The sequence below is a fragment of the Oculina patagonica genome, chromosome 4 (assembly GCF_052425735.1).
Source record: "Oculina patagonica isolate OP01 chromosome 4, crgOcupat, whole genome shotgun sequence".
Taxonomy (NCBI): domain Eukaryota; kingdom Metazoa; phylum Cnidaria; class Anthozoa; order Scleractinia; family Oculinidae; genus Oculina; species Oculina patagonica.
Genome location: NC_135761.1, coordinates 47,070,653 through 47,097,734, shown reverse-complemented (window position 1 = coordinate 47,097,734; position 27,082 = coordinate 47,070,653). Strand labels below are relative to the sequence as shown.

Below are 27,082 nucleotides of genomic sequence, written 5' to 3'. Positions count from 1 at the left end.
TGAGTTGTGTGCATATGTTTCTTTCTTTCCACTACTTGACGTCTGTTGAGTGCAGTCGTTTGTATTGCTCGCACGAGGTAGAACGGGGCCCGTCCAGAAATCAACAGTCAATCGTAAATAAAGGTGACGGGCCTACACGACTCCTACGTTCGTGACATTAGAATATTTGCCGTTAAATGTTTAAATTCGGTCTTTCGACCTTATTTGCTTCTGACTTCTTTCTGAGGGTACTGTTTTAATTTGGGGGCAGTATGTAGTTAATAAAGGTGACGGGCCTACACGACTCCTACGTTCGTGACATTAGAACATTTGCCGTTATATGTTCAAATTCGGTCTTTCGACCTTATTTGCTTCTGACTTCTTTCTGAGGTTACTGTTTTTTTGAGACATTATGTATTGAAGAGAGCCGTAAGATGATTGTGGCCAAGGAATTCGAAGTGTCTAGAGGCGTTTTACAAGTCCGCGTTTTACTAGTCCGCGTTTTACTAGTCCAGTCCAGTCTACAAGTTAAAGACACATCAAGACCACCCCACTGTGAATTGCCATAGCACAGACAAAATTATAGTCAATATCTTATGTGTTTTTAAGAGAATTTCATAAGAACCAAGGCATGTCTTGCCTTGCCTTACATTGACATGCAATAATTTGGAAATACTAAGCTCGTAACAGTTTAAGACAGAATCCATCAGGAATTTGAGTAACATTAATTTTAGTTACGCAAAAATTGAGCACCAGAATAATTTAAATCCTTGTGTTCTTTCATACCTTGTTAAAGGCTTGACATGTGATAACACCAACATAACACCAACAACAGTTCTTTATCAGTGGGGATTGAAGAAAAAAATGGAAACATCATCACACAATTGACTCCAGGATGTCACGGGACTGTTTGGTGTCCGTCTGCCAATTTCTAACTTCAAATTCCAATGTTAAATTCACATTAAATTTTCAATATTTCTTAGTTGTCTAAATTTTACTAATTCTTTTTAAAAAACTATCACCTGCCAAACATCCCCAAAAATCACTCAAAAAATTACAAAATACCGCAATACATAGATACATGGGATGAGTGAAGTTGCCTTGGATTCCTTGAAACACCAACAAGATATTTCCGTTTAAGGTGGCTGATAATGGGTTTCAGTATTTCCCAGTCCTAATACTTTGGTTCAGGACTCAAAGCCTCTGTCATTCAATTTGCAAGTATCTATCGAAATCGAACTTCATCGAATGTTAACAAGGCTTTGAGTATTCAATTCAAACAATTAATACCGAGAACGAACCTCATTGAATGATAACAAACAAGTAGCCTACTTTTTGTCGAGTTGAGTTGAAAGTGTAAATAGATAACAAATCTAGAAGCGAAAACTAGAAGCGAAACTCAATTTAACTGCTTTCACAAATATTGCGAGGTTTTGTGTATTCAATCAAATACCGAAACCGAACCTTATCGAATGTTTACAACCAAGTACCGGTAGCCTACCTTTCGTCGAGTTGATGTGAATGTAAATAGAGAACTATAAGCGAAAACTAGAAGCGAAACTTTGAACAGAAAACTAGAAGCGAAACTTTAAAACGAAATATAGAATTGATTTCTTTGTAGTATTCGATAGTTTACTTAGTTTGTAGACAAATTTTATTCGGGGGCTAATCGACTTCGGGTTGGGGGCTAAACAACTTCAATTGGCCGGGCTAATCGGCCCGGCGCTTAATGTCTTGGGGGTTATAATAAAAGACCTACCCGGTATATTCGAACCGATTACTGGCCGCCATTTTGTTTGTGCTCAACTGGTCATACCCAGACTCCTGCCTGACCGCGATATTTGCTGATCAAGAGACGATATCGCCTTTCTTGATATATAAAAATGTGCAACAACTTGACATGAAAAAATTACTTACGTCATGTAATAAACGTTCTTGATGTGTAAAAATGTGCGACAACTTGACATCAAGATCAATCACGTTATGTATGAAACAGTGTTTTTTGTTTTAATGAAAACATCATTTGATATAGCAAAAAACAGAATGACATAAGATAATGTTTTTTGACATAAATAAATGACAACTTGACATAAATATAAAAAGGATGATGTATAAAAATATATCTTAAAATAAAACATTATCCCACTTGATATTTTGTCACGTTCGGACTAGCATACTATTATCTTGTACAGTGTTTCTTAATTAAATATTTTAAGTACGTGGATAAAACCCTAGTGTGTAACTATTCTAGTTGAAGCTAACAAGTACAACTTTAATGTTGTACTCTTCGTTCTTAAATATTTTGCAAAATGAAAATTGAGATTTTTTCTTTCAAATTTTAAATTAAAATTTGGCGGTGTACCAAGTTTCAACGAAAGAATTCAAGTGACAAATCTTGACAAGTTAGCGTCGTTGCTCTGTGAAGTCCACGATCAACGTTTCGGGAAACGATAGAGTAGCAGAAAAATGAAAGCAGACTTAAAGGGACTGTGTCACAGATTTTAGCTCAATTTAGGTATTGGAAATGACCATTAAATTCGTTGAAATGTAAAAATAACCTCTTAAAACAATGAAGAAACATTTCAATAACATAGCAAATACAAAAGAAGATACGGATGGCCAAAATTGACGAAGATTGAAACGGATTGCGATATGGGTTTTTGAAATACTGCTTAGCCGAACAGTTTTCAAAGATAATTTTGGTTGCTAGTAACTTTAAATTATAACGCCCGGGAGACACATTTGGTTGTAATGAAGCTATGGCTTTGTTATTTGGATCCATAGAAGTAATCTCCTTGCAAACATTAAGTTTCATAGCGAGTATCTTGCAATAAACTTAACTCAGCCGAGACACAGTCCCTTTAATCAGAAACAAACAAAACAAGTACGACGTAAACTTGTTATTTATTACCATTCTGAAGGGAGTTTAACTAACAGCTATGGCATTTGTATTCCTAGTGTCCAGTACTATATCAGATCATGGTGAACATAACTTACATAATCAGTATCAAACTGAATGAAGCTCGTTAGCATCGTAAATTCATTTTTTGTAAATTAAAGGTTATTTTAAATCTAGAAGCACAATTTTTTATGCCCTGTATACTTACTTATTTCAAAGATCTTGTCTCTGAATCACACCAATTGTGTTTAAATATGTCAATAATAACTTTATCAACGTTTAAGTCAGCCGGTTGCCTCTAAATTACATCAATCGTGTCTCAAATTCATTCGCAATACTTGTGATGCCGGCACTTCCATGTGCGGCAATTAAAAACTGTAAAGTAAACTTTCTCTGATCTTTTATCTGTCGCAATTTCACAGTAAGATTTAATATCAGCTATGATGACGATTTCACATTCTATCTATGAAGACTTCATAGCAATACTAAAAAACTTTTGTTAAAATGCTAACCTATTCGTCATACATTTAACTCAATATATATATTGCATAAGACGTCACGTGACCCCATGCGACAGGTCTCGATGCATCTTTTATTCAGATTTCTTGTTTTTGCCCAGGTAAGCCCGGATATAGAAATTCGTAAAAAGAATAATCAACGTGACCACGTATACCCAACAGATATAAAGCTGGTTTCGACTGAAGCCACAATCAATGTGCAGGGCAGAGATTATGTAAACCAAATTTGCCACGAACTGAGTCTGTTTGAGAAACAAAACACAGAAAAAATAATCGGTTATATTTTGGTTGATTTAATTATGAACAATAATGAGCGCACGTATTACTTTTTCGGGTTTGATAATGGAAGAAAAAACTACTTTCGGATTTCGCAGATTTTTGGTCTAAACTGTTCTGAAATAATTGGTAGGCAACTTTGCCCATGAAAAACATTATCTTTGAACATTTAACTGAACTAGATATACCTTTTATTTGGGGGTAGAAATCAAACTTCGGTTAGAAATATTGATTTTTTTTTTAAACGCGTGCGAATCAACTTGAAAACGTTGGCTTACGTTTTCGAATTGAAATCTATTTCAATCTAACCCTTCCGTAGCCCGATCATCATCGTCAGTTTTTGTGGCGCCATTGGACACATAAGACCTCCGAACCTCTCGATACCTCCAACCAAAAGCAAATTTCCCATGGAATTGTTTCACTTATCGAACACTACAACATTTTATTGGTTCGATTCCTCGGTTTTGAATTTTCGCGCGCAAGTAACAACCAATCAGACACAATACACGGATCCCTGTAGTGCTACGTCACCAGTATGAACATTTTCGGCACAAAACTCACACCTCTTTGACCTCTGGAAAAAAAACGCGTGAAGACAGGCGTACCTTTACTCGGCCCCCCACTATTTTACAAGCACAATTTTGTAACAAGTAATCCTACCAGTTGAAGCTTAGTGATGTGACGTTTCCACCACAGGTAGGGCCTCATTTGAGGACCAATTGCAGACAGACCATAATAAGCATACATGATCACGTGAACAAAGCTATTGCATGTTGCACTAAAGTAGGCTGATGAGAAAAAGTGGAAATTTGTCAAGATTGAGAAAACTTGTACTACGCAAACACAAGCATTGTTGAACAACTCATCTTCATTATTAATCACCGAGCTAAAAAATACCACCTTTATATTTACTACACACTTGATGATTTCGACATTGCTGACCCAAGCAGTATGCAGAACGCGTATCACATATTAACCTAGTAAATGGCCCAGCTCACCACGAGTCTCTCGTAGCTCAGTTGGGTAGAGCGCCCAACCGATATCTGGGAGGCCATGGGTTCTATTCCCGTTGGGGACTCAGAATTTTTATTTGTCCCATGCTTGTGTCATGTTGAACATTTCATCTTCTCACCGAGCTTAAATTTGCCATCTTTATTATTTACTACAAGAAACACAGGTTTCGTAGAACAACACAACGCAGTGAGCAGAGAGAGACTGAGGGGATACTTACAGAATCCACCTGCAAAAAAAGGACAAAATGTCAGTAAAAAAAACTTACAGAAACGTAAGTTGCAACTGGAGCATCCGGCAAAATATTGATTACATTAATCAAGTTTGTCGTTCGCAAACTGCCTTAATTTTTCCCATCTTTACTTTACCATTTTTGTTCTTTTGCAATCCTTCGTTCTTTTTTAGATTCCTACTGCAAAACTACCGCTGTTCCAAAAGAATGAAACTTTTCACTTCCACTGATTAAACAGCGTTTATCGCATTGATCGTTCTTTATACAACACTAGAAAAGCTGAACTGACGTCCCTCCCTCTCCCATACTTTTCCTACCTCACTTTTCCATAGCGAAGAATGCCTATTGTTCTCGGGACATTTACTTACAGTTAAAGACAGTGTAAAGGTCTGTCATGACGCTTGTTAATATCAGGGCGGTAAACGAAACAATAAACTCATCGCGTATTGTTTCTTCCTTTGTTTCAATAAAAATCACCGCACCAGTGCTTTCTCGTTTATTTTGCGAAAGTGAAACAATCACGCATAACCCATTTCCGCTTAAAGGTTTTGCAATTGCTCATTTTGCTGTTTGGGAAGTTTCGTTTCTGGTTTTGTTGAACGTGAACTTAAACTGCTTTCCCTCTCATCCCTAGCGATCCCTCCACTCTCCTCCCCCCATACTTTTCCTACCACACTTTTCCTTACCCTGCCGTACCTCCCCACCCAAGCGATCCATCCTTTCCCCTCTCCTCCCCTGCCGTGCGCTTTCCTGCCTTACCTGGAATCCACTTGCAGACCATCCACCATAGCACGCACATACTCGCGTGGTGATACACGTGCAAGAACGTCACTTGGTTGTTCTTCTTACGGAGAATGAAGAAAAACTGCAAACATAACAAACACGACAGTCACACTTCCGAGAACAGGCAATACCTCAATGTAAACACTTGACTTCCATAGCGCCTCTCGCTATCCACGAGTACAAACCGGTACTGACGAATTTTCTGATCACCCGACAATATGCTGCTCTAAAATGGGCTAGCATCCCATCCGGGAAACGATCGGGAGACAATAGTTTTGGCCGCCTTTTGCTACGGAAATCAGAGCCGTGAGTTGGGGCTTTTCACAAGTCGTTCGAAAATATTCAAAAAGTTGCTCGAAATTCCTGGAAAATGAGCTCGAATGTTGCTCTAAAATTCCAAACAAGTTGCTTTCTTTCTCGAAAGATGCCCCCAAAAATCCAAAACGCCGCTTTCTATCAAGATAATTTTTCCAAATATATGCTAATTTCTCTTTGAAGGTAAGATTTCTAGTTTCTAAGCAGTTTCATGCAATTTCACTGCGACAGAACTATCTAAATCAGTTACATTTAAGGCAAACATTTGTTGAATTAAAACCACGAGATTATGGACACCGCCATAATGTCATCTATGAAGAGGCTGACATTGGTTTAGTAAGCATTTTAGTATAGTAAACATTTTAGTATTATCTTATCTTAATTGCCATGTGGCTGTTTGAAGGCTGGAATTCGGCATATATCCGTTCATCGTTAACCAAATTAAATATCTTGAATTCCGCGGTTTTATTCCCATCATACAAGGAGAGTGTAAGAATTTGTTCGTCCTCATTCTTCGTAACCTTCGAGGAGTACACATCAGAGAATTTTCTCGTTTGCTTTCTTCTCCGTTCAGAGTCTATTTCATTTCTCCAGTTCAGGCAAGTAAACTCAGTTTGTTACTGTAACCTTTAGATCATAATTTTCGACGGTTCACATGGCAAACCACCTATCCTTCCATTCTTTTTTTAATTTTAGAACATGAATGACCCAAGGGTTCTAATTCTCGGTCATTCTTTCGTTCACCGGTTGCAAAGCTTCATAGTTTCTTCGTCCAACCTATCTCTATCGCTGGGCATAACAGATCAGCCGATCATTGTGAAGTGGCACGGCAAAGGAGGGAGAACTATAGCTAGGGTTCTTGCTTCCGACCTACCTGTCGTAGAATCCTTCCAGCCCCACCTTGTGATTTTAGAGCTAGGGACAAATGACTTATCTCGGCTAGACCCTACAACGGTGGGTTCATCTCTGGAGGATCTTGCCAAAGTTTTATATTCTCGTTACGGCGTTCAACGAGTGGTGGTTTGCCAGACAATATTTAGGGATAAGGCTACGGAGTTAAATAACAGGGTGACTTTACTGAACAAATATTCTGAAGTAGTCATTCCCTCACTACCGTATGCCGTTTTCTGGAAACATAGAGGATTATGGAATTCCTCGAAGGGAATGTATGATAAAGATGGTGTGCACTTGAGTGCATTTGGCCAAATAAAACTGTATTGTAGTATAAGGGGCACGGTTTTGCAGTCGCTACCTACCCTGGATTTGTCTTAGCTATATAAAATTGCCGATTGTCAGTGACGAACATTTTACAATTCCTGTTTTCCGTTTTATTACCCCATTTACTTTACGCCCAGCAGTTCTGTTCTGTTTGCAGCATGTAGTTAACCGTGGCTTGCACTTTATTTTGTCCACGTTAGGTGGGGACAAGTTAACTGTGTCCTGTCTTTATCTGCTGTGGTATTTTTGCCTGACATTTGTGACACCTTGAGTGTACAATCTTCTTGATCGCCTATTTTTATAGGTGCGTCCACGCACTCGTCATATTTCTTTCACTAAAAAAAATAGTGAAGATATCTCTGACTTCATGTTTGCTGACTAATTTTGTAGTGGTTAAATGAGGAATGAGTGAAAAGTCGAGACATCTTCGGATGTTTCACGCCAATCTTCGGCAGACTTCGTTAATCTTCGAAAACGTTTTTATGGCCTTCGGAAAACACTCAGACAATCTTCGAACATCTTCGGTCTAGAAATTGCTCAAAAGGAAAAAGTTGCTTAAAGGGGAAAAAGTTGCTCAAAATATGAGAAGTTGCCAAAAAGTTGTGGGGCAACTTGTGGAAAGCCCTAAGCTGAGCGCTGTGCTCCTTAGTCTTTTCCTAGACTAATTAAACACATTTTTATCATTTATCTGAAGGCTCAACTTTCCATTTGCTCCTCTATGACACATTTTTTCCTTAATCTACAACCACAATCTCAGTTTCATGTCAGGTACCTTTTCACTATCTTATCTTAACGGAAACCTGTGGCAATCAGCCTTCGGCTTTTCCTTTAATCTACATAATTTTCTTTTTATAAGTCATGCCGCCTAAGAAGCGACCCTACCCAACACGAAGTAATGCGAAACGGGCACGTCCACGTTTGTCGGAGATGGCAGAAACCCGCCCGGACACAAGCACGAGGAACGAAGTTGGGCAGGAAGAACAGCAAGAACAGCCCCACATGGCAGTAAATTTAACAGCCCTTTCGGCTTCTATTGCCGTGGCGGTGAAGCAAGCCGTGGTAGAGGCCCTTGGGGACAAGACACAAACCGTACAAAGTACCACACCCGCTTCTGCAGCTGAGCAGTCCGTGGTGGACGAGGTCGTAAACGTCTCTTTGGCAGGGATAACCCAAGGTACGCAACCAAGTACGACAAATGGCTTAACGTTAGCTGAGCCTGGGCTAGCCTCGCAGGCACCTAAGCAAATTTTTTCTAGTGTAGCCGTCCCGTTAAGCAGTCGAGTGAGCTCCAAAATCAAGGCCAAAATCTGGTCCCATGAGTATATTGATTTTGGGGCTTTACTCTCCTTTTCACCAAATAATCAAAAATTTTCTATTACCCTCGCCTCTTCGGATGGTGAGTCAACCCGCCCTCAATTGACCCTCGAACCGAGTCAATCAGTTAGAAAAGTTCACAATATACAACAGTGGCTTTCCGCTTTTAACATATTTGTTGCTATTTACTCGGAGAAAAAGGCCAATGACACGCCCAAGCTCATGAAGTACTGCGAAATTGTTCGTGATATCGCCGCCAAACCAGGCGATTGGCTGTATTATGACGAACAATTTCGTTTCATCAGGCAATCAGCCCCTGAACAGTATCCTTGGGATGCCATCCATTGGGAACTTTGGCTCAAGGCTGTAACGAATTTTCGTCCAAAAACCCAATTTCCCTCTGACAAAGGATCAATGCGCTCCCGCTCTCAGTCATTTTTCAAGGGCACTTGTTGGCGTTTCCACGCGGGAAAAGTGTGCAACGGATGTCGGTTCGAGCATGTTTGTTTCAAGTGTGGCTCAAAACACCCTGCCACACAGTGTGCACTCAGTCAACAAAAAGGAGGCCCCGTTAAAGCGAACATTTCCAATATCGCGCCACAAGCCAGTAACACCCGTAAAGGTGGATCGGCTTAATTTTCTTCTCTGCGCTTCACTTCTCCTTTATTTGGTTAAAGGCTTTACTTTTGGTTTTCAAGTCGGTTTTGTCGGGGAAAGGCACGCTTCGCAATCACCTAATCTTAAAAGCGCTTTAGAACAGCCTCAAATAGTGCTCAACAAATTGACTAAAGAATGCGAGGCCGGGAGAATCATTGGTCCTTTTTCTTGCCCTCCATTTCAAAATCTGGTCTGTTCCCCTTTAGGCATTGTTCCCAAAAAAGACCCTTCGGAATTTCGTCTGATTCAACATTTATCTTACCCGCCTGGTACATCAGTAAACGATCACATTCCCGACGCGAATTCTTCGGTTCGCTATGCGTCAATTTCTGATGCAATTACCGCTATAAAGAGATTAGGGGCTGGTTGCTTCATGGCCAAAACAGATATAAAATCTGCTTTTAGGATCATCCCAATTCACCCGTCCGATTTCCCTTTACTTGGCATGAAATGGGATAATCAATTTTATTTTGACGTTTGCCTTCCTATGGGACTGTCTTCCTCGTGTGCAATTTTTGAAGCTTTCAGTTCTTGCTTGGAATGGATTTCGGTCTACCGATTTGGCGCTTCGAGTGTATTACGCATACTCGACGATTTTCTATTTATCGCAAGTACAGAAGATAAATGTCAAAATGATTTATCCAATTTTCTTCGCATGTGTGATTACATCGGCGTGCCAATCGCTCACGAAAAGACTTTTGGCCCATCTCAAGTCATCCAGTTTGCGGGCATAACACTCGATTCAATAAAACAGGAAGCTCGTTTACCGGAAGACAAGCTTCAAAAATGCCGCTTACTACTTGAAAGCTTCAGAAAACGTCGTAAAGTCACTCTGCGAGAATTACAGTCCCTAGTAGGCCTATTAAATTTTACATGTTCGGTCATAGTCCCGGGACGTGCTTTTCTTCGCCGCTTGATTGATCTCACTGTTGGGGTGCGTCGCCCACATCATCGCATTAGGCTTGGTAAAGAAACCAAACACGATATGGAGGTTTGGCTAAAATTCCTAACCGACTTTAATGGCCGGTCGTTTTTCCTGTCCGATATTTGGAACACCTGTCCTTCCCTTGAGTTGTTTACAGATGCGGCCGGATCCAAAGGCTATGGCGCTATTTTAAACCATAAATGGTTCTATGGCCATTTTCCTGATACGTGGCGATCATTGAATATCACCTTTCTCGAACTGTTTCCGATTACTGTCGCAGCGCGTATTTGGGGTCGCCACATGGCCAACCACTGTATCGTGTTTGTTACTGATAACGCAGCGCTGGTTAGTATCATCAATCAACAAACATCCAAACACAAATTAGTGATGATATTGATTCGCGACTTAGTCTTGACATGTCTTAGTTATAACATTGTATTTCGTGCGCGTCACATACCCGGTCTTAACAACACTCGGGCCGATTGTCTTTCCCGATTTCAGATAGCACGCTTCAAGGAACTTTCACCCCAGGCGGACAAATTGCCGACCATTGTGCCCGAGAACCTTTTCATGTCAATCTTATCGTAGAGCGTGGACACTATTTCGAGAATTTCACGCAACATTTTATAAGACAGATGCAGTAAATCTGCCGTTGTCCACCGCCTCTTTGGCGCTTTTCATTTCCTTTCTTGACGGTAAAAAATTGTCGCCTGCGACCATTCTTTCTTATCTATCGGCGATCGGCTATGTCCATAAGATGAAAGGTTTGCGTGATCCCACAAAGGCATTTCTAATCCAAAAACTATTAACCTCGCTAAGTCGTCGGAAATCTAGTGATGTTCGGTTACCGATATCAAAACCCATACTACATGACCTCGTAGACTCTCTTCAACGCACCAACTCATCGGCAGCCCAGCGTGTTCTCTTTTCTGCTATGTTTTTGACAGCCTTCTACGGTTTCTTTCGCATCAGCGAACTAGCGGCCAAGAGCGCGCGTTCCAATGCGGTCATCCAATACGATAACCTGCGGCTCCTAAAATCCGCCGGAAAGATCCACTCGATTAAGATAACCATTGCTCACTTTAAACACAATATAAACAACCGCCCTTTTGATATCATTATCACGGGCGACGATACTTTACAATTCTGTCCGGTAAAGTCCTTGCTACAGTACTGTGAAATGCGAGGCGATAAGCCCGGTCCTCTCTTTTGTCATCACGACAACAGTCCCATTCTGGTTACCCAATTCAATACAGAACTTAGGCGCTGTTTAAACTTCTGCGGTTTGGACCCACAACGCTATAAAAGTCACAGCTTTCGCATAGGAGCAGCCTGCCTCGCGGCAGACAAAGGTTTCTCCGACGCACAGATCCGCGCTCTTGGTCGATGGAAATCTGATGCCTTTAAACTTTATATAAGAAATTCTACTTTACAAGCTATCTAAATTTAGCAGGGGTCAGTCACGGCTGCCCTGCATAACGTTTCAACTGCCTATTTTAGTCTCTGTCTTGTATGGGTCAGCAACGGTCTGCCATACATTTCCGAGTTTACATTAGAAACCCTATCATTTAAGGTATCTCATTTTGAACATGGGTCAGTCACGGGCTGCCATGCTTCGTTTTTAGGTATATTATAATGTAGAACGTTTCACACAGTTCTTGTTTCTTACTATGGTGTCGTTTACACTTGTTTGTCTCTCTCCTCCGCAGAGGTCTCTTTCGTGTTTCGGGCTGGGAAATAGGGAGAGGAACGGGGAGAGGCGAAAAGTAAGCGCGCGGAGCCTGGAGAGAATCGAAACGAAAGCGCGCGGGGCACACTGGGAAGGGGAAAGGAAAGCAGCGAGACCTCTGCCAGGTAATGTGCGGTTCTCTGGACAGATTTGCGGTTCTGTGGACAACCTTTGATTATGGCTGAAGGAGACAACGAATTGAACGACTTTGAATGTTATTTTAAAGATCTAAGTATGGAAGGTAAGTGGACGCTTTTTGGTGAAGTTTCGATCCTTATCATTTGATTTTTGGCCGTTCGTGTTTTCTCGTGTGGTTATCCGCCATTTTGGATTTTTCTTGGACAGGTCTCCGTGCAACACACTCTGTTTTCTCGATCTTACAATCGTTAAAATTGAAGATGACGACGGATGCCAGCCTGTATCAGTATCCCAGTAAAGGATAGAGCCAGTGGCCCCGCAAGAAAGCATTTTTTGACGCCGGATTCTAACTTTGCGAATGAACCAAAACCGAAAGAGGTATCATAGGGCAAGTGAAGGATTTAATGGTTGTACAGCCCGCTTATCTGGGGCTACAAAAGGTTAAATAAGCTTTAGGAGACATTTTAGAATACCAGACCACTTATTTACACATCTCTGAAATCTTTTTTTAGAGCAAAGCATATCAAAACAAAGAAACCATCTAATTTTAATGTGATGCAAATATGTGGCCTGGTATTTCTACAGTTGAGCCAGAAATTGTTCCTCTAATATTATACATATATAAACTTAAGAAAGGAACAACAAAGCCAGTTGTCATCAACAACTCACATTAAGAGCATCCACAACTGTTTTTCTGGCCAAATTCACTGACTATTATGAGAATGCATTCACTTAGCAGAAGCTTTGATTTTTTATTTTGATTCAAGCACTCGATTTGCGAACCTGCTTATTTCACCAACAGCCTAGCCTCTCATACTGATGTAAAATTAATATATCAACTGTAGTAAATCTAAAAATGCCATACTCCAACTTGGTCTTACTACATCAGGGGGTGAATATGTCTCATTCTCTCAAGAATGAGCAAATAACTAGAAATGAACTATAAAAGTAAACTGCCCATTGGCAACACGGAAGCTGCCGGTTTCGCTTCCAATAGATTTCGCACCGTCCGAGTTCGCTCCCACCTTATACCGCGTTCGCACCCAGTGTGACCGAGTTCGCTCCCTAGTATGACGGAAGTATGACCGAGTTCGCTCCTAATAAAAACCGAGTGATTTACTCAAAACTCATAAAAGGTTAGATTGAAATGCGCGTGTCAGTGAAATGTCTGTAAACGGTTGACTTCAATAGGAATTCAACACTGAAGTTTCCTGTTTTAATATTGAAATTGAAAGACCATCGTTTTGTATGTTGACAAGGCAAGACATTAAAATTTCCCAATTAATTTAGAATAAATTAACAGTGTACTCATTCCAGGGAATGTGTTTTTTACATGTACCATGTGTCTATATTTCCAACAATGTAAAAATCTTAACCCAGCTATTTTGTTTTGTTTTGTGTATTTGTGGTGCTTTGAAACCAAAGTATTATTTAAGTGGTTTTTGTCTTTAGTTTTTGATAGCTTTGATATCAGCATACAAAGCACTTAGTGTACTAGTTGTTACTAACTAACTGATATTCTGCGGGGTTTTTTATTCGCGATATACCGGTACCTAACATTTTCTTATGAGACACATGAAAAAGATTTCAGCGCTTGATAAAATGATAAGGTACATGTACTAGTAACAAATGTACTGGTATGTGAAGTCAATGGAAACAGATGTACAACTGAGTAGCCTTGTGGTAGTATATTCCCCCTAGCCTCTGAACTATTTAGTTTTAGAAGGTATTATAATGCAGAATAAAACAGAGTTGCCTTGAAAAGATGTGTATTTATTTTTTGTACAAATATGTTTTAGGAAAGTTAACACTTCCTCTACAAAAAGATTCAAAATATTGTTTTCAATGTGGCACAAGATGCTAATGAGAAAATGCCCTTGATTGTTAAATTTAACAAATGCACACAGTAGCAGAAGTAATGCACTTTTCAACATTTGGCATCAACTTTGAATCTTGAAAAAGATTGGAGCCAAAACATTTTACTGATATTATAATTTCAATCTTAGCATATGAGAAAAACAGAAGAATCTTGCTTGTTATTTAGCAAAACTTTTAATTTTAGGGGGTTGAATTTAAATTGTCCATGTTTCTGGCCAATATGTCAAAAAATGGTAAATAAAGTCCACATATTTTTTTAAAAAAAATTGCATTTGAAGGCCCCATTGCCAGAATTTTTTTTATTAAACCTAAATCATTTGTGTGATCAAAGAACATGTGGACACCAATAATACTTCTAGAATATGTTTTTTCTGTGTTGCACTGATAATTTTAGTTCCTGATTGTATATCGACAGTTTCTTGCAATTCCAAGACTCTCTCTCCATTCTAGGGGGCAGTTTGGCCTGGTGGTTAGGGCACTGGACTTGTAGTCCAGAGGTCACAGGATCAAATTCTCCTGCCACAAGATGGAAATGTGTTTGTTGGCCTTATTTTCAACTGCCCATGCTTCGTGAAAAGACAAATAGTCATATTCCTGCCAGTTGGGATTTTTAACTAGTTTCTCTTTTATTTACAATATTTGTTTGTTTATTTGCAGTGTCCTTGGTAAGCATAGCTGTGCTAAAGACATCAACACATAAATACAGTAATTTCTATTAATTTTAAATATTTTCCTCCACACTGACAAAACAGGGGGAAATTTCCAGTGTCCCTGCTCACATATTTTTTCCTCAGCCTCTATGAACATCCATTCCCAGCCTGTATGAAGGATGAAATAGGCCTTTGCATAGGAAGACTCCAAAATAAATTTTGCACTGGTATGTGCTCATTTTAAAGCTTTTCAGTTTTCCGATTTACTTGAGCAACACAGTATGTTTTTTTTAAACCTGTGGGGACATTAAAATTCAGGTAGGGATTGAGAAAAATGCTTGTTGTAACCTATTGTTAAATACCGTAAATCTGACATTTCGACAGGTCGAAGTAAATTCCTGTCACGGCTTTCTTCTAGCCCTCTAATGTTTATGGCCTTCGTAAGAGGAATAAATGAACCAACCGTTTGCAATCACCTAGATGTAAGTCACAACAAGAAAAGAACGAACCGTATTCGCTCGGAGGTTGCTCCTGTGACTGATACTTCGGTGGTTTAATCGCCATGTGACTCTTGAGAACGCATCTTGCATAATACCAAGAACAGAATCATCGATAGTCGATATGTTGCGATGCATCGTGCGAAAGTGCCGCATCAAACCATTATACTGCCGCTGCTCTCGAAACACTTATAACACAAAGCTTTTCCAATTTTCCTCGCATACTGAAAAAGTCGACCAAAGAGGGAGAAAAGTACCCGCTTTTGTCATACTTGCATGTTCAGCTTACGACGCCATCTTGTATATTCCTCTATATTCCTAAAGAAATTGATCTAGACCCAGACTCTCTCGGAAATCGGGCGCCATTTTGAAATCATTATCTGGCAGAGGCCTCCGCTCCTTCTCCCTTCCCGTCGTCCCCCGCGCTCCCCCTAATTTTCATTTTTCGTGTTTTCGCCTTCCTCCCCCCGTGTTTTTTCGCCTTCCCCCACGAAAGAGGCCTCTGCGGAGGAGAGAGCTTGTTTGTGTATATCAAAGCATGTAAGTCGTGATAAGGGTCGGCAGGGACCGCACCATTAGGTTTCAGTATTACAGTACTGTATCATTTAGCGTTTCACGCCATTTAAATACCGTTCGTGTATGCGACGATGGTCAGACAAGGGCTGCATCGCCAGCATGCATGGTCACGGCAATTTATTATAGTTATATTTCTCTGCTAGATTTGAAGGTACGACAGTCCATGTGCTTTCAGCATTTGCAATTACCTTTTATATAATTTATATTTTCCATTTGGTCTGTTAAGTTGGTCACGCAAGGGCTGCAACTTTCCGACCAAATTTCGGTCGAGCTCTGCGGTGTCTTGGTGGGGGTGCCACATTTCTGTGGCTCTATGGCGGTTTTCCCCCCACCTTTGCTGAGTAGATATCTGTTTAGTGTATATCGGCAGATCTTGAAAATAAACTTCGTCACCTTAGGTGGCCAAATTTACTCCAACCAAAGACTCTGTGTTTCATTAAGTAGCCCTCAGCAAACGAGTGCGACACCATGCAGAGCTCTTGATCGCGCATAGCTTATCCCTTTTCCTATATTGTTATAAAATGTCTTGTTATAAAAAGAAACCATTATGACAAGATCATAATGGGATTTTATGACAAGGCATCCTTGAAGGCAGTCGCCCCCAGGCTAAGGCGTTTGACGTATAAAGACTATTGAGTTTCCAACCAATCACGATCATCCGACCTCGGGATGTCACAGTTCTTAAGTGTGCTCTACATTGCACTCGCCCCTTTTAGATGCGCATCATCTCACTGGTCACATCGCTTCGCTGTCAGTGAATTTTTAATTTTCCACCTCCTCCCCTTCCGCCTGCCTGTGGATTACTGCCGTAGTTTACCTATATATTATGTATTTTGTGCTTTACTGTTTTATTTACAATTTTAGTAGGTGGCGGTTTTCCCCCCACCTTTGCTGAGTAGATATCTGTTTAGTGTATATCGGCAGATCTTGAAAATAAACTTCGTCACCTTAGGTGGCCAAATTTACTCCAACCAAAGACTCTGTGTTTCATTAAGTAGCCCTCAGCAAACGAGTGCGACACCATGCAGAGCTCTTGATCGCGCATAGCTTATCCCTTTTCCTATATTGTTATAAAATGTCTTGTTATAAAAATATGTTGTACATCCTCAACGTATATGTACTATCAAATTGTCGGCAAAATTGATCCAAATCACGTGGCACAACAAATTGATGACATCAAAGGACATCAAAGATTTCACTTACAGTGTCTAGATACTCCACAAACTTCGACAGATAATAAATGTAGCAAACCCTTGCCAGCTGTGGACAAAAGAAAATATAAAACAATTAGAAAGAAGTTGTCCCGACTCTCATTTGTTTTGCTTAGCTACAGGACCCTATTATAACGATTCTATTTTTAACACACTACTTTTTTACTCTTTTTTTCCTTCAAGGCAGGGTATGGTCTGCCATATACTTTTCTTGATATTCTCTGTTTCTCTCAGTGTTCTTCTCTCTATCGAAAAAAAAAAGGTTGGTACACCGAGTCATCGGAAACGAACTACTCTCGCTGTTGACATCAGTTGTTTTCACTTCCGAGATTCGATCGATGCGTCACACTATTCGAGGTCATTCATTCATTGTGATTCATTGGCTTTCGTTGCTGCGTTCGTTAGACCTTACAACAGCACTATTGCAAGGCCACATAAGCGGCTTTATTATTACGGCTTTTTACCATATAATGCCCGATTCATCTTTTAAATAGCCACCTACCCTTGTTAGTCTTGGATCATCACGGACATAAGACACGGGCTGGCAAAGAAGATTGAAGTTTGGAATGTCCAGAACTGAGGCAATAAACTGCGCAGCAAAGGAAACAAGGCAACCTTGTCAATATAAAAAGGCCTTCCAACGGAAGTATCACAATTTACACCATGCCATAGAAAATACAGCCAATCAGAATACAGGAAAGCCGTTGTATATTCGACGGTATTCAACCCTACCTTCCCATCGTGCACTGCGATTGCATTCTCGACGAAATTTAGTGAGTGTATTTTCTATGGCATGGTATAAAATAGTTACACAACACTTTCTCGTGTTATACTATGAAATATCCCACTTGTCACTTGTATTTTCTCGGTATATAACCGAGAAAATACAAGTGACTTGGCATAACTAGTCTATACGTGACGAAACTCGTGTGATTCAGTGGAGACAACTACCAATACTGCAGTGTTTGGGGCTATTCAAAACGTATAACACAGTTCCCAAAATTGACAATTTTATCTCCTCCTCTGTCAGCTGGACAATGGATTGGTTATATACGTAATGATTAGACGAGACAAAGGCAAATCCATTAGCAACGCCGCTTGCCAAGAAACGCCTAAACCAGGCTTATTTTAGCGGTACTAACCTCGTAAACCATCCAGGCCGACAGAAGAACAAGTGCAAAGTTGTAAACTATAAGCAATTTCCTCAGACTGAAGGCTTTCCTATTCTCCATGACCTTGGGTCCAATTTTAACAATAAGCAGATAGATGGCCACAAGAGCAATGGTAGGCGTCGGAGTGGCAATAAGAGGCCATTTTTCAGTCTTGGGGTCTATAATAAAAAGAAAGAAATGTACCACATTAGATTAGAAGTGTCAGAAAACAACCCGATCCTTAGCCAGGTACCTACTTCATTTACAGACAATTTGATTAGACTGGATAACTGGCTGACTGGCTGGCTGGCAGACTGGCTGGCTGGGGTAGGTAGGTAGGTAGATAGGTAGGTAGGTAGGTAGGTAGGTAGGTAGGTAGGTAGCTGGCTGGGTGGGTGGGTGTGTGGGTAGGTAGGTAGGTAGGTAGGTAGGTAGCTGGGTGGGTGGGTGTGTGGGTAGGTAGGTAGGTCCCGGGGGGGTACTCCATATAATGGCCTATATGGGGAGGCTCCGCCCGAAAGGGGTACCTTTTTCAAGCTTCAGGTATATAAAAAGGTAGGGATTTCACAAGTTTAGGTATATGAAAGGGTATGTAAATCCGTCATTTAGGTTTTTTAAAGGGCCTTGAATTAAAATATTTCAAACAGACGCAATTTGTGGCTGTATTATTTTAATTTATAAAGCGCAACATGAAAATGACAAGAAAACGTCCTGTTCTAAGTCTATGCCATGTCTTTTAGGTATATGAAAGGGCTACCTTTTTTCAGTAAAAGGTATACGAAAGGGGTACAATTTCTGTGAAAATGGTATATAAAAGGGTAAGGGGTAAGAGCTTGGGGCGGAGCCTCCCCGTATAAAACTTTTTTGAGTGCTCCCCCGGGAGGTAGGTAGGTAGGTAGAAAAGCATTTTAACACTTACCGCCGCTTTCAATAACCCACTGGTAGTAATCTACAATACGTTGAACGGTATTCGTCATGTTTTTTTAGCAGTTTTATCTGCCTGTGAGGATCATAAACAGTATCAAGTCAATCGTTGGGAGAGACATTGGTTTCAAGTTTCAGAAAACTTCTTCAAGAAAATGGAATTTTTACAAGTGTATTCGAACTTTTATATATTACTAAAAACATCGTTGATAGGTTCCTAAAAGCAATAATGGGCAACGAAAACCTTATATCGCCCCATGTAAGGGAATCCAAGAGAGTCTTGGATTCCGGATTCCGCATCGTGGATTCCGGATTCCAGTGACTGGATTCCGGATTCAATGCCTGAGGATTCCGGGTTCCAAAAGGTGCGTGATTTAAAGGATTCCACACCTTTTAAATCTGTTTTTTTTAGTGGCGAGAAAAAAATTCAATTAAATTACAATATTGATTACTTCGAAATTACGCACGTATTTCTATAGAAAAAAGAACAGCTGGACTTACATTTATAATTCCATGCAAAAAGCTTAATCCCTAGCCAGCTGTGTACAGCCGTCCCGCTCCCCTAAAAAAAATCGGGAGGGAACCGTTCCCACCCCGATTTTTTTGGGGGGCGGGACGGCTCGCAGTCCCGCGCATCAAGAATTTGAGTGAGGAAGCGTGAGGCAACTAGGGGGTCCGGGGGCACGCTCTCAGATACCGGAAAATGCATTTAAAATTAGAAGAAAATAAACGTTCAGCGCTTAAAATATTGCTGTAAAAATGATATAGTGCTTAAAGAGGAGATGAATCGGGGTACGCAAATCCGCCGATCCGTGCCGTTTTTGGGCCAAATCCGTCAATTCGCCACTGTTCTCGTTCAAGTCCAAATCCGCATTACATGAAAACTTTGTGTGGTATGGATTCGCTGCAACGGAAAGTAGATGTTGCTTCTTATGCCAACTGTTTCAGAAGGTTCGTTTCACTGCTTGTCAGTTGCGAAAAGTACGCCAACATACCGACGAAAACCGACCAAAGTGATCCGGAGTTGCAGTGATCTGTTGCAGGTCAAATTGGTTTTCAGGTTAAATCTGTTTTTAGTCAATTTCAACCAAGGCATTAAAATCTGTTTAATCGCTACTCTAAGTTTCATGCCTCATGCGAGGCAATCATCAGGGGACTGCCAGAAAAAACGTAGCCTGCGTAGCAGGCGTCTGTGTAGTTTTTGGCCCTCTCGCGCCTTTCGCGTTTCTCCAATACGCGCGCTAGAAACTAACGACGCCTGCCACGCAGGCTAGAAAAAACGGTTACATTGAAATAAATTTGAAAATACAGAACAATACAATACAATGTGTGTCACATGTCACGTCACGCAGGAACTTTATCACTAGTTTCCTGATACAGTAAACACCCGCGTGTAAGAACCTACAATTTTCTAATTTGGCAAAATAGGTTCTTGTATTTGGGGGTAGTTATTGGTAATTTAGGCTAAGTAGGTTCTTAATAAGGCTCTTTTAAAATATTTAAGGAGGAGCCATAGTTTTTGATTGTACGAGAAGAAAAACAATGGGTTTGGTCCTTCATTATGCGGCATTTATATTGCTTCAAGCCTCATGCAAGGTCCAAAGAAGACAATTACAGTCTATGTGAATCTGTCTTTTCTTTATTTGTAAATACAGTTTGGGATGTTCTGTTAAAAATGTTCTTAAAATTTCTATAACCCACATATAAGAACCTGCTGAAATTTGCTTGGCTAAACAGGTTCTTATATTTTGGGGTATTAAAATGGCAAATTTCTGCCAGCAGGTTCTTAAACCACTAGGTTCTTACACGCGGGTGCTTACTGTAACGTTTTCCAGCAAGAATTTCCTAGCATGTCTGCAACACGATACGGGCTCGTTTCCGGTTTCCATAAAATGAAACATTTCTCCCACAAACACAAATTACATCTCTTGGTAATATTCGAATAAGAACTTGGCTGTTTAACCATGAGCTATAGGATAAGTGGAGTTTTTTTCTAAATTAAAAGCCAATATCTTACCACTAAAGTCTTTTCTTTACTACTCTGTTTACTACTTTGGTTGTTGGATCGCAACACATGGGTAACCAGGCTTTTATTCAACCGAGAAGACCTGGATGCTAAACTAATTTGCATTTGGTGTTACGGCGAATAATAAAAACACTGGGTAGGAAAAACTTTTACTGTTGCTAGGAGATTTTGGTTTTTGGCCAATCACTAAAGCGAACAAACAATGGGTATTGTTTTTTAATTTCGTGTTGAGCTCGTAAGATCAACGAGCACTCTCAATCCCCTAGTGAGGTATGAAAAAGGCGACAAACTTGAGCCTTTCCCCACATGGACGAAGAAAGGTTTGGCAACCGGAAATGAATTTTGGTTTATTTTGGAGGTGTTCGCAACTCAACGGTGGAAAAAAATGTAAATTTCGGATAGTTTTGTGGTCGTTGTCGCTATTTTTGAAGGCTTTTGCTATGGAGTAAGCTGGAGTTGTCTTAAATTGCCTAAACAAGCAACGAGTGACTTTTTACCGGTGCAGCATGAACGGGAAAACACAGGCGTTGAACTCTATGCGTGTGTTTGTGTGGTCACAACTTACAAATATGAATATTCAAATCTATTCACTAATTGTTGTTGTGAATATTTAAGCTTCGAAAAATCGGCTTTTACGACTGAGTTTTTGAAATAAAATAAATAAGAAAAATTTCCGCAAAGGGTGAGTTAGTTTTTATGCAGGTTTTTTGACGAATTTAAGCTTGTAAGAGCGCTTCTTTGTTTAACGTTTTCGACTCGTAAATATAATACACTTATTTACACGCGGCGTGCAATTTATTATCGTCGGAGAATCCACTACTGTTTCTGGAATGTAGCCGATAAAACTTTATTTTCTCCACTCACTACTTCTCTTAACATTAGAACGTCAGATTATGAAAGTAAAATAAAGAAAAGAAGTAAGAGCGGGCGAGCCCGTATTATTTCAATTTGTTTCAAAGGTGATGTTAATAGTTCTTAACTCCAATTCATAGTCGCAAAATTCAACCATTTCATTAAACAAGACTCCAACGACTTCGGATAAACCCATGTTCACCTCATCCCACTCCCTGTGTGAATGACTGGTTTCCTTTGTATATCCCCCAGGTGGGCCACCTTTACATTCCTTATAAGGAAAATGGCCACCTTTGGATCTTACGAGCTTCACACGAAAGAAGGGATTATCTTCCAACCCATGGTATTATACACATAGTCCCAAATGCAAATAAGCTTAGCTGTCCACATGTAGGTACACCTACCCCCAAAGGTATGAAATGGTGCTTTTTTTCGGGGAGTGGCTAGGGGCACTCCAAATGCAAATTAGTTTAGCATCCAGGTCTTCTCGGTTGAATAAAAGCCTGGTTACCCATAAATTGTGATCGAACAACGAAAGAAGTAAACAGAGTAGTAAAGAAAAGACTTTAGTGGTAAGATATTAGCTTTTAACTTAAAAAACTCCACTTATCCTATAGCTCATGGTTTAACTTTGCACCGCTTTATGTAATGCTTAGTGTTCTGATCTTTCAAACTCCATATATACTTGCAAAAAAACAAATTTGAAAACTAACTTTGGGACTTAAACTGATCTTAAACTGATCTAAGGGGATCGGGTAGACCCTGTCCCAAGGTCTCATATGAATGGCTCGTTCCTTTCGAGAGAACAATGCCCCTTGTCCAAGAAATTAACAACAGAAACTCCTACCTACAGTAGAGGACCAGTAGCATTCCGGAATCATGTAAACAGGCCCATAGACTCATTTCAATTCTGTGCGTTTTCTGTTGCTTTTAAAGATGAATTCCAGTCCGTACTGCGCAATCTCGGCTGCAATGTTTATGTGAGCCCACACGAAGGAATGTTTACAAGCAAAACTAAAAATTCCGCGACAAACTTACCTTTTTCTTCATAATTAACGCCAGATATCCTTGCAGAACAAATAATAAAGAGTAGAGAAACATTGACGCTATTTCAAACCGACGTTTCAGCTCATCGGAAATTCTTGAACGAAACGAACTGTAATGGCGGACTAAAAAACTTCATGTATGCTGTCACCGAAGTGTAACGTTTCAACGAATTCAAAACAAAAACGAAAACAAACCCCGAGTCTGCACAGTACGGACTGAAAATCAGCTTTAAGAAAGAAAATTACACTAAAAGACATTATTTTTTGTATTCATATTTCCAAGTTTAAAAATTCATTTAGTTTTCGACCACGACAACGGCGGTTGTCTTACAAGAATTCAAAATTAACGTGGCCGCTTGATCATAAATTTTATGTATATATCATACAGTTTATAAAATAGAAATAGATGAATGTTTCCTTTCTCTTCTCTTCTTTTTATATGTCAGTGTTATCATTATAAGATTCTGGCAACGCGAGACATGTTTGCTTATTATACCGGGCATTCTTTTAACTCTTGAGTGAACAAATTACACGGGTATAAGAGTAATTGTGATTCCCAGATTAGAGACCTCCTGAAGAAAATAACAACCCAACTGGCTTTAAAAGAAGCGAGCTACAGACGGACGTAGCTTTACTTTCGCATCTGTGAATGTGGCGTCTGAAGGAGAGCGTTCAAAATTACACTCCCGCAATTTCCAGTATCAATTAATAGCAACTGTGAAAAAAAAAACACTACTGCCAAATTTTAATTCGATCGGGAAAACACGGCCCCACAAGCTTCTCTGAGCTTTAAAAAGATAGCCGGGTAAAAATAAGGTAGGGTAAAAGTAAAAGTAAGGTAGGGTGATGTTAGAAAAAATTCTGTTACACAGCAACGATCTAGAGTAAAACTGCAAACGATGAAAGCTGATTTAATTGAAAACAACGACACCTAAGAAATACGTTTAAAATAAAAATTGTGCATCGGTTTTCGCATTTTCCACGATTCGCGTTATTAACGGTTGGGTCAGCCTTGATATGTCACGTTAAATCTGTGCAAAGAAACAAATTTGAAAACTAACTTTGAGACTTCAACTGATCTTACCTTTATTTTTCTCCGGCAATGATACTGCGTACAGGCATACAGGGTACTTATCTTGAGGACGGTTATTTAATTCAAGTGATGATAGGGAATATGCTAAAATGTGATGTTTCTAATACTTTGTTATGACATCTCGAATAAGGTTATTGGTTGCCTAAGGGGATCGGATAGACCCTGTCCCAAGGTCTCACATGAATGGCTCGTTCCTTTCGAGAGAACAATGCCCCTTGTCCAAGAAATTAACAACAGGAACTCCTACCTACAGTAACCAGGTATATTTTTTCATCGCTGATCCCAAATTTTAGCTCTAAATTTTGATCCCTGGTCCCCAAAATGGGGCAACATTTGATCCCTGATTCCATTCTGATCCCATCTGATTGGCCTAACAAGATCCCATGACTTGTGACCCGGGATCCCGGGTCCATGATCCCGATCCCGAGGCTGTGATCCCTGATCCCATATACCTGGTTACGACCCTGGTAGAGAAGCAGTAGAATAAAGCATTCCGGAATCATGTAAACAGGCCCATAGACTCATTTCAATTCTGTGCGTTTTCTGTTGCTTTTAAGAAAGAAAATTACACTAAAATACATTATTTTTTGTATTCATATTGCCAAGTTTAAAAATTCATTTAGTTTTCGACCATGACAATGGCGGTTGTCTTACAAGAATTCAAAATTAACGTGGCCGCTTGATCATAAATTTTATGTATACATCATATAGTTTATAAAATAGAAATAGATGAATGTTTCCTTTCTCTTCTCTTCTTTTTATATGTCAGTGTTATCATTATAAGATTCTGGCAACGCGAGACATGTTTGCTTATTATACCGGGCATTCTTTTAACTCTTGAGCGAACAAATTACACGGGTATAAGAGTAATTGTGATTCCCAGATTAGAGACCTCCTGAAGAAAATAACAACCCAACTGGCTTTAAAAGAAGCGACCTACAGACTGACGTAGCTTTACTTTCGCATCTGTGAATGTGGCGTCTGAAGGAGAGCGTTCAAAACTACTCTCCCGCAATTTCCAGTATCAATTAATAGCAACTGTGAAAAACACTACTGCCAAACTCTAATTCGATTGGGAAAACACGGCCCCACAAGCTTCTCTGAGCTTTAAAAAGACAAACGTGTTTATGTAAAGATAAGGTAAGGTGATGTTAGAAAAAATTTCTGGTACACTATCACCGATCTAGAGTAAAACTGCAAATGATGAAAGCTGATTTAATTGAAAACAACGACACCTAATAAATTGCGCATCGGTTTTGCCCCAGAAATTAACAAAACTGGAACTCCTACATACACTAGAGGACAAGCAGAATAAAGCATCCGAGATCGGGATGCAACACCACGTTTCATTGCTTGTTTTTTTTTTCGACAATTCACCAACATATCACCGACATAAAGAGATCGGAATCTGGGCAAAAACTGTCAGCTTATCAGGGGCACCCAACGAGAAAATTTTACTATAGGTGTCGGAACACCGTTTTTACGTTATAAGTGTCCTTTTTGTGCGGTTTAAAGCCTTATCTTTAAACGCTAAGAAAATTGTATCTTTTCGGATACGCTAGCTGGATTTTCAAATTTCAGAAAGTTTTAGGGAACGAAATATTATTACCCGAATTTACGAGCCGCTGTTGCCTCCTCGAAAATCGTAGCTGGCCTTTTTTCGTACCCAAAACGACATTTTTCTGTCTCAGAAAAAAACAGGCATTACTTTCCCCATGTCACGAATGTTTGAGCTAAAGAGAACTCCAGTTTTCTCATCACACTTTAATCCGTAAATCGTAGGCCATTATAAGTCTTCCGAACATATTTTCACCGAAACGTCTGTTGGGTGCCCCTCGCTTATCCGCGATCTGCTGTACTTTCGAGATCCGCGAATCCGCTTGATGTATCGCAAAAAATCCACAATCCACACCAAGTCAGAAATATACATTTTTTTAGTGTTTTCTAATGCATCCTCGACCGGAGAGCCTGTTCACAAGCTAATGCTTCCCCATCTCGAATACGTAACGGTATTTCAATCTCAAACGACAAGAAGAACCAGCTCGAACTGAGAATTTCTCGATCGCCGAATCGAAAGGGCACCTGGGAGTCGTGTTACTTCCACAGGGGAACTTCCTGGACAAAAATTCTCAGTGGTTTAACTTCGCCAGATTTCACCGTCAATCAAACTTACCTTTTACCGCTTTCACTATTACCGAATTTGTGGAAAATGTACAGGGATTTTCACGATCTGTGTCACAAGAATGGCGATCTCCGCATGGAACCGAAAAGGATAAACACCTCACCTGTGAGCATTGTTGACAGTTGAGAGACATTGCGTTACTCTTGGTATAAATTTCAATTTTTAGAGGTCAAAACGCAGCATGATAAAATGGTATTTTTTGTATAAATTTTTGTACGAGGAGCTGTTATTTTCTTCTGTTTTCTTCGTTTTTTTCCAGGAAAGGAACTCGGAGTTCCTTACCACCGCTACAAAAGAAGGACATGGGCATTGCAATGGAGACTCGGGTGGACCAGTGGTGAATGAACGAAACGGCCGGTGGTATTTAGAGCGGGAGTTGCCAGCTGGATGACTACTTTCGGCTGTGCTAAGCCTGGTAACTACGATGGACAAGCTGATGTGCGAACTGTTCTCCAGTGGATCAAGGATACCATGAAAAATAACTGAGAATGCAGAGTGTATCAGAAAATGATTTAAACGTCTTGGATCATTAAAGGGAATGATACTCGTTCAATGAATTGTTCTTTATCATTTGTTTACTTATAATTGTGATTACAAAAACTACAGTTGCCTTATCAGATTTTCGGGGAGTAGAAATACTCCTAGCCCTGTCGCTAGGAGCCCTGTCGCGAGTACCCATGGAACCTCCACTATTAACGACCAATCATCATTGCTGCCATTTACTGTTGCCATTTGAACAATATTCATAGTCTTCTGGGAACAAGACGAAAAGATGCGCGACTCGTATGTGACGTTTAAATGAGACAGCGGCATATTGGGGACATAATAGTTCCCCATACATGACGTTCCTACCCTAAGGCAGAATCGCGTACGCTGGCCAAGGTTTTGAGCCTTTTACCCGCACCAAAACATTATCATAGAGCGGTTTTCACTTGAGTGTCGAAAGTAAATTGCGTTTGCTTTGGTTTTGCATTACTACGCTTAGTGATTGGCTTACTTTCT

General features: G+C 40.1%; 2 protein-coding genes across 2 annotated transcripts; one reads left to right on the top strand and one right to left on the bottom strand.

Annotated features, from left to right (window-relative positions):
- Positions 1 to 2,864: 2,864 nt before the first annotated feature.
- On the bottom strand, positions 2,865 to 23,937 carry LOC144652636 (very long chain fatty acid elongase 5-like). Its single transcript, XM_078512712.1, has 9 exons — positions 23,890 to 23,937; positions 18,877 to 18,957; positions 17,949 to 18,136; positions 17,309 to 17,395; positions 16,799 to 16,855; positions 5,675 to 5,780; positions 4,904 to 4,912; positions 4,333 to 4,460; positions 2,865 to 3,638 (listed from the first exon to the last, which is right to left on the bottom strand). The coding sequence occupies exons 2-9, from the start codon at positions 18,932 to 18,934 to the stop codon at positions 3,471 to 3,473; spliced, it is 801 nt and encodes a 266-aa protein (XP_078368838.1). The 5' UTR covers positions 18,935 to 18,957; positions 23,890 to 23,937; the 3' UTR covers positions 2,865 to 3,470.
- Positions 8,411 to 9,181, top strand: LOC144647944 (uncharacterized; the record flags this gene model as incomplete). The annotated part of the gene is made up of 1 exon (XM_078507614.1): positions 8,411 to 9,181. A coding segment is annotated over one exon (771 nt), but the record flags the coding sequence as incomplete, so codon positions are not given.
- Positions 23,938 to 27,082: the final 3,145 nt, after the last annotated feature.

What these genes read in the sequence shown, in the direction of transcription:
- LOC144652636 (XM_078512712.1), bottom strand. Translation starts at nt 18,934, where the DNA reads ATGACGAATACCGTTCAACGTATTGTAGATTACTACCAGTGGGTTATT. An exon ending in CGGCCTGGATGGTTTACGAG is followed by an intron (nt 17,396 to 17,948) that starts GTTAGTACCGCT and finishes TTTGCTGCGCAG; the next exon opens with TTTATTGCCTCAGTTCTGGA. An exon ending in ACATCACTAAGCTTCAACTG is followed by an intron (nt 3,639 to 4,332) that starts GTAGGATTACTT and finishes TTTCTCAAACAG; the next exon opens with ACTCAGTTCGTGGCAAATTT.